The 8,160-nt window shown below is 38.4% G+C and overlaps 1 protein-coding gene across 15 annotated transcripts in view; it reads left to right on the top strand.

The window, feature by feature from the left end:
* LOC143035894 (uncharacterized) overlaps positions 1-8,160 on the top strand; it is a 359,986-nt gene that overhangs the window by 166,567 nt on the left and 185,259 nt on the right. For 13 of the 15 annotated variants that reach the window (XR_012967338.1, XR_012967337.1, XM_076203071.1 and 10 more), the window contains 5 exons: positions 8-97; positions 3,061-3,231; positions 4,942-5,040; positions 7,352-7,660; positions 7,843-8,130. Coding sequence is in view for 13 of the 15 variants with exons in the window: in XM_076203071.1 (XP_076059186.1) it covers positions 8-97; positions 3,061-3,231; positions 4,942-5,040; positions 7,352-7,660; positions 7,843-8,130 (957 nt within the window). In the remaining 2 variants the exon portion in view is untranslated. The remainder of the gene's footprint in view (positions 1-7; positions 98-3,060; positions 3,232-4,941; positions 5,041-7,351; positions 7,661-7,842; positions 8,131-8,160) is intronic. The other 2 variants (XM_076203073.1, XM_076203074.1) reach the window with 2 other exon arrangements.

Raw genomic sequence — 8,160 nt, 5'->3', positions numbered from 1 at the left:
TTATTAGATTCACGGGCGACTCTAGAAAAAGCATCACTGACCACAGAAAGTAGTCGCCTGGTGAGCAGCGTCACTCGCCAGCAAACAACACATGCTGGTAAGTAACAAGATAAGTTTCTCTAATATAGACGAGTTATTTCGAGGGAGAAGGACGGAGACGGAATCGTAAACATTGAGTGATACATAAGTATACGCACGCACGCACGCACGCACGCACCCGAGCACAGGCGCAAGCATGCACGCATACACGAACGCATACATGCACGTAAGCACGCGCATACACACACACACACATACGCACACAAACACACACATAAACACACACACACACACACAGACATATGCATGTATATGCATGTTTATGATATGTATATATATGTAAATGTACGTGTATATATATATATACATAATATATATATATATATATATATATATATATATATATATATATAATATATATATATATATATATATATATATATATATATATATATATATGCGTACACCTCAGTTTTTAAAAACTGAATATCAATAGAAACAGTCCTCGTTTCCAAAGCGTTAGAAAAATTAATAAAATGCATCGTCAAATCGTCTTTTGAATAATTATATTGCTTACATAATCATAGGTCTTTTGTCTAGCAATGTTACATATTACCTATAAAAGCAAGCATTCACACGACTTAACATAATCATTATTATATATGTACAGTCAACCCAATAAGTTTGCGACTTCAATTGAATATAACAATGAAAATAAATCTTCCAGGTCCTTTAGCAATGATTAATTCTTATATTAGAATATAAATGATTTTGATTTTTTTAAATTTTATGGATTGAAAAGCCACATCCCCACTGTATCTGGCAACGGTTACCCATATAGATAATTATATCCGGGAAGAAACGTTAGATTGTCATCTGTGCTGTAGTAGTTTGATGAGACGTTCTTTTGTGACTGGCGATCAATCACCGGTTGTCAACTCACTTTATGTAAAAAGGTAGAGGAACTACAGTCCAAATTGACCGAGAGAAATCCTAGGTTTTGACCCGAGACCGAATGCCAGCCCCTCGGGGTTGCACTTCCAAGGAGACGAATCTCTCTGACGCCCGTCTTCTCGGCCCACCGCTTACAGGTTCCCATTGTTGGTCACTTTAGAATTTAAAGAATTTTAAATAAGTAGATAGATGAGCAAGTGTACGATTTATCTGATGGAATAGTAAATAAGTAGAATATGAATGGGTAGAGAAATGAATAAATATATTAATATTTTCAACAACGAAGGAAATTATTGCATTGTTTAATTCAGAAGAATTAACCAAACTTTTGGTGTTGATTGTACATACGTTATTAACCTAAGATATGTTACACTAATACTCTGTCATTACTGGTCTCTATTTGTTCTCCTGTTACTTGTTACCATAAGTAATCATGATAGAAAAAATCACAAAAAAACCTACAATGCTACATGATTACCCGTGGGTATTGTAGCAGATATATTTTCATTTTAACTTTAACGTAATCCAGTTAACTTAATCCAGTTTTAGCCATTGGCTATTTTACAGATTTTGTTTTTGGTGGTGCCAATTTATTCTTCTTGGCTGAAGAGAATTATCATGACTGATTTGGATCAATCATATTTTGTCTTGAACAGTTCGAGATAATGTGTATATGAACAAACTCAGTCTCAGATTGTGTCTCCTCAGATGAAGAAAGCTCTAAGGCGTTACTGAAAATAAAATCTGTTAAGCAGACATTCTTCCTGAACATGTGAAAGCGTTTGTGTTGATTCTATAATCTGTTCAGTAATTCGAGGAATTTTGGAATCACTCTATGGTGAAGAAAGCCCTAAGGCGATACTGAAAATAAAACTTGTTAAGGAGACATTCTTCCTAAACATGTGTATATGTATTGATTCTATACTTCTGTTCATTAGTTCGAGGAATTTTGGAATCGCTTTATGGCCAACGTCTCCACATGATGGGTTGGATTTGTTGTCAGAAAGCGAGTCCAAATTTCCCCCCAAGCTATATGAAATTGATTCTAACACCAGTTAATTATATCTTTAGATGCGGCTGTCTAATTCAACACAAACGTACTTGTTCTTACTTGTCTGCGTAATGCCAAATGTCACCTTGAATTGTTATTTTTCTAATCTGCGACATAACTTTTTTACCGTAACTGTACATTTACTACATATCTGCTTTATGTTACGCACATGTTTGTCAGTTTTTTTGTTTTGTTTTGTTTTTTGGCTTTGGCAGGGCATTTGAGTACCAAACTATTAATATTTATTAAGAGAGACTGAACTACAAGTGTTGTTGATGTAATATTCGCCAGTCGAGCATTTCCTGCACTGCACCACAAATCTTGAATTTAATTGTGCAGATCCTTCCGTGACATCTAGAAAGAATTATAGATTTCCTTTTTTTTCTATTTCATTCTATTTTACAGCAAGAAAATGGATCTATAGAGTATAAAACATCCAGAAACTAAAGTTATATTTCTTAATTAAATGTAGGACAGATGTCATGACTTTGGTTCAAATGTAAATATTTTCAAATCATTAGGAAAAAAAAAATGATCACTGCCCTTACTTTTCAAATCTCGCTTTCACATGGTGTAACATACTTCGTGAAAGTTCTCACTGAAGTTCAACAATTTCATTTACCCGAGAGTTGGATTATGAACTGAAGGGATCTCGATCCAAAATAAGTCTTTTCAATCCGGGGTCTCAGACTTCAGCTAAATCAAATCTACTACCAATGTCACCGTATTGAAGAGATGAGCTTTAACAATCATTTCGTTAACAACTACAAAAAGTTAGTCAACATTCGTAGTTTAGTCTCTCAATGCCAAGGTCCATTTAAGCAGGTCAGCCTTGGAGACATTCTCCAAATCCTAATCAACACTTTCTAGCTTCCTTACTAAACGACATGACGTCATAATACTTCACTGAGACTTACACACTGGTTGACCTGTTTATACAAATCTTGCTCAGTGCTAACGTCGCATATGCACTTGCTTCTCTCTCCCTCTAACTCCCAACACCACCACCACCACAGTGGAGCTGGTCAAGGCCAAGGATCCTAAAGTTGTAGAGGTGGAGGAGGAGGTGGTGGAGGAAGTGGAAGATCTCCCTGCCCCTGTGGATGATGAGGATCTACCCCGTGCTCATCACAGGGAGTCTTTCATCCGAGAAGCGGATGAACCCTTGGATATCAGGGAACCCATAGGTAGGAATCTGCTAAGGGACACAGGCACAAGAACCGAACATATGAAACGATGATTGTATGATAATATTCAACGTAAGGGATGTAGATATGGAATCAGGAAGCTACTATATAAAGAGTTCAAAAATTTAGACTGCGATGGCTTGGATTCACTTTAAACAAATTAGGAGAAACTTTTGTATATGAACTCCATACGAAATAGTACCCTGGTACTAATTCGTATAACAATTAGTACGAATTCGGTGATAAAATTCCTATCATTACAGAGGTAAGAACGCATTTTTTACCCGGGTGCCAATATTTATAGGTACGCCAGTACAGGGTAATTGACAGTTATCGTAAGGACCAATAAACGATTGGTATCCACCTGTGCAGAGAAATGCAGTCTAGAGTAGGCTACAATACTGATGTCATGAATAATATTTTTTTTCCATTTATTTTGTGTTTTTTTCAGAGACGAGTACAGGGTGGGCACAAAGTCCATGAACAAAACTTTTATTACATACATTTGTGCTGTCCTCTCTTATTAAGAATAAAGTTTGGCTTTTCTCCGTGTTCTTTGAGACATCATCAATTTTGAAAATTGTATTTAATGAAAACATTCTTTTACGCAGGAGAAGTATCCTGATCAGATCTCTTCTGCGAAAAAAAAGTATAAATTTTAAAGTTGCCCCTTTACTAGCACGATCATGTTCCCAGACACTAGATGAAAGTCTTTCTTCTGTAATATACCTATACATTAGCATTATCCGTGATATCAGATATGAAAAAAATATATATATATTACTATTAGATAACAACATCTTGTGCCCACTCTGTACATAATTTGCCCTAAGCAAAGTCTGTAATAAATTAAATGAAAGAATATTGGTTTCGGTTTTATGTGACTATCAAGACTGCATGTCAATCGTTCACTTATGTATTATCGATAGAAAGTTCCATTGTAGGAGAGAGGCCAAACGCAGAGTATGGGCGAAACGTCAAATATATTGGATCCCATACTCTGCGTTTGGCCTCTCTCCTACAGTGCTGTTGCAGTCGTTGCTGCTTTTACTCAGAACGTTCCATCCTGGGCTCATACTGATCCAGGATTCTAACACAAAGTGCCTTCAAAATGTTCAGTCCTGCCAGTACTTTATAGTGATCAGTGAAAACAAACATGATGGTACTAGTGGTAACCAGAGACAAAAACTGCTTTGGTACTCTTTGCTGTAATACCAATACTCAGAAAATTTAGACTATACAGAGGTTGAAGCTCAAATTTCCCTTAATATGATATTCATTATGAAGTAAAAGATTCATTCTAAGAGATGTGCACAGGGATGTGCACAATGCAGTCTTAACAGTTATAGTCATTGACAAATACTGAGATGGACGACAGTGGTTTGTCTGAGCTAATCTGCACTCATATTTTTATCATAATTTTTTTTCATAGAATGCATTAGTGAACGACCCAAACGCTGTTCGTCAGCTAGGTGCATATCATCATTGCAGTTAAGGTGTATGTTAAGTCCCTAACGCAGTAAGAAATACTATGTATTGGGTGCATTTTTTCACAAGTAACACAACTTCTACTAACATCTCTGCAAACCTTTTTATGCACCCCTGTTTTGTTTTGTTGATAAACCTGGTTTTGTCTTTGATGAGTTCCTGCATGATTCATGAGGAATATTGCAGTATTTAGTCTCCTAACATTCGGACGTCGCCCTTCAGAACCTTCACGGCCGGGTAAGGCCCAACAACCAGAGGACGAAGGCATCCCAAGACGTTCAAGACCATTGAGGGATATTATCAAAATGCATGAAAAGAAAGGTACACGGCATGGGTGTTGGATTCACATTGATAGCCACTGTAGTATATCTGAATTAACTTGAGAAATTAATCATGCCCTCTGTTATTCCTTCAATACTTGATATGTAAGCGGTAGAGTGCTCGTAGAAAGATTCGTGACTGGTTTTCTCCCCTTCAATGGCGGGCAAAACTGGAGACAACTTCCACAAGTGGGGACTTGTCACCAGTGCTGGGTGTCCCTGTGACGAAACATCCCAGACCATGGGCCACATGCTCCTTGGATGTCCACAGGGACCCATATCCTCGGGTCAAAACCCGAATGAAGTAAACGACACCGTTCTATTATGGACACAGCAACGACACAATAAAATATGATGATGATCTCCTTCAACCGGCCATCAATCACATTCATCAAAAGGGGCATTGAGGACGTGACTTGTTTCTCAAGTTAATTCAAATACAGGATCGTAGAGTCTGAAATGAAGGTGCATGGAGAGAATGAATTTTGGGTGGGTGGTGATTCGTCAGGTGGATGGATTTGATTTGTTTCGGTTGCGTTTGCAGGTGACAGGATTTTAGATAATTTTTGTATCATTTGCAGTTGAATACTAAATCCTTTCAGCATCTGGGTTCCACCACAGGCAAGATTCATAGAATTTTATTGCGGAACAGGTGATGCATTTGATAATTATCGTCTTTAGCTGGCGATAGTATACAGTTGTATTCTTGTTTCAGATAAAAAACAACTCATAGATCTTGCTGATGGTAGCAAAGGTTAAGGAAGTAGACATTTTTTTTGTGGTTGACTGTACCCTGGATATGCCTTTGTACGTGGATTTGTGGATTTTTTGGTGTAAAGGGTATTAATAATGACCGGAGAGGGATGACATTATTTGTGTATGGGTATGAGTTGCATGGATGGTGGTAGAAAGGGAATGGATTTTTTTTTTTTTTTGCAATATTAATCCCTTCAACACAGGGCATTCCAGTGTTTTACACGGTTGATAGGATCTTCAGCCCCCCTCCCCCAATAAATATATATATATATATATATATATATATATGTATATATATATATATATATATATATACATATATACATATATTATATGTATATTGTTTAACTGCGCTGAAGATGTTAATTTGCAATTTGTTTTAAGACTAAAATCTCCAAAGACAGGGATGTCGCGAAATCGCTGTAGTAGTAGAGAATATTAATAACGGTATTTTCTATTTCGCAGAACAGCAGAGTGGTGGTTAAGATTTGTATACGTGCTGAAAATGCATAATTTTGAATGACCAAATACGTATGTATGTATGTGTGTGTGTATGTATGTATGTATGTATGTATGTGTGCAGCCATTCATCATTACACGCACACGTACACGAATATATATATAATTATATATATATATATATATGTATATATAATACATATGTGTGTGTGTATGCATAAGATAGAATATTATATATTCACTTTGCACGCAGAATTTAGAAAAGGGATCTCTGAAAAAGAACCTAAGGCAATCAGTATTCTTGTTTGCAATTTTAAGAAGCCTTGGAAATCTGTGATATCGAGCACGAAAGTATAGGCAGATAGTGGCAGAAGAGTTCGGGGATGGTATAGGTGGTGTTAAGAGGGTAGTAGCATACATAGTGGCAGGGAAGGAGGTCTAGCAGCTAGATAGAAAAATGTGAGGCAAATAACTGTAGGCGAAACCTAGATTAATATCAGTGCTTAGATACCGGAGGATACCTTTAGATCTGGATAAAAACATATAAGGTGAAGGAGGGTTGGAGGGAAGATATGGAGCTTAGGTTCTACTACTATTACTACTTTTCCCCTCTTTCGTGTATTTTTTTTTTTTTTTTTTTTTTTTTTTTTTGTGCTCGATATTATTGATTCCATAAGTATCTTTGTACTCAAGACAGGGAAGCATCATGTGGAGATGAAATCTTAGTTGGTGCAACGTTTCGCTCTTTCGAGTTCATTTGAATAAGCGACCAACAAAGATGTAATCCTCCCATAGTGCGTCTCTTGGGTCGTCCTGCCATAGTGGGCCTCCTGGCCTGCTCGTCCTCAGTAGCCTTTCGCTTTCATTTCTGCACTTGCTGCCACTGCTGTATGTCACCAGAGAGTTTGAACTCTCCTTTCCTTCAAGTTGATCAGACTTAGTAAACTTCACCCAAGGTACTTTTTTTCGAGAGATCTCGTTCGAAATTCTGCTGCCTGGGGGGTGCCACATGGTCGTATTAATGAAACTCCTTTGCCTCGTTTATCTTTCCCATTACCTGGATATCCCTCATTCCCACCCTCTCACCCTCCAAACAGTCACTGAACCAACCGCTCCTACCGAGACGAGAACCACTCCTAGTCGAAGACTACGAGACAACTTCGAACCCGAAACGATAACCACAGAGAACCGCGTGACGAAGACGTGGGACCTCGAATCCGACCTCAGCACTCGATCTCAAGACGTGAGGAACATCATTGCTCATCATGAGAACATTGTGACTGAAGACGAACCCTCACCCAAGCCCAGCTCGACTACCACAACGACCACGGAGAAGAAGCTGACGGGAATCTTAAAGAAAACATCGACCACAAGCGTTACATCGAACATTGAGGAATTCAGAACAGGTGAGGCTGAGGACATATGGCATGTGTGAATATATATGTCTACCCATCCATTCATCTGTCTATACACACACACACACACACACACACACACACACACACACACACACACACACACACACACACACACACACACACACACACGCACACACACATAGTGACAATAGAAATTTCATCTGTTTCAGAACTTCGAGATGATGAGCGTCCCGAAAGCGAACCCCTTGGATCAACCGGTGACATTCTGGAGGCTCTAACGGAGGACCAAATCACTCGCCTGTCTCAAGAGTTCGACCGAAGAGCTCAGGACGATGGTGTCATTACCTCAGACCACATCGAAGAGGACGACCTTACAGGTAGAAAGCCAGGAACCGCAGGCTACAGAGTCTCCCGACGAGCAGAGGGAGAAACACCAGACGGAGAAAAAATTGTAAGGAAGACGTCATACACAGAGATCACGCTTTCGGCACCGGAGGGTAAGTACAGTTATTCTCTACTGAAGCCAG

The sequence above is a fragment of the Oratosquilla oratoria genome, chromosome 19 (assembly GCF_046742065.1).
Source record: "Oratosquilla oratoria isolate Oo_2021 chromosome 19, ASM4674206v1, whole genome shotgun sequence".
Taxonomy (NCBI): Eukaryota; Metazoa; Arthropoda; class Malacostraca; order Stomatopoda; family Squillidae; genus Oratosquilla; species Oratosquilla oratoria.
This window is presented reverse-complemented; position numbering and strand designations above follow the sequence as displayed.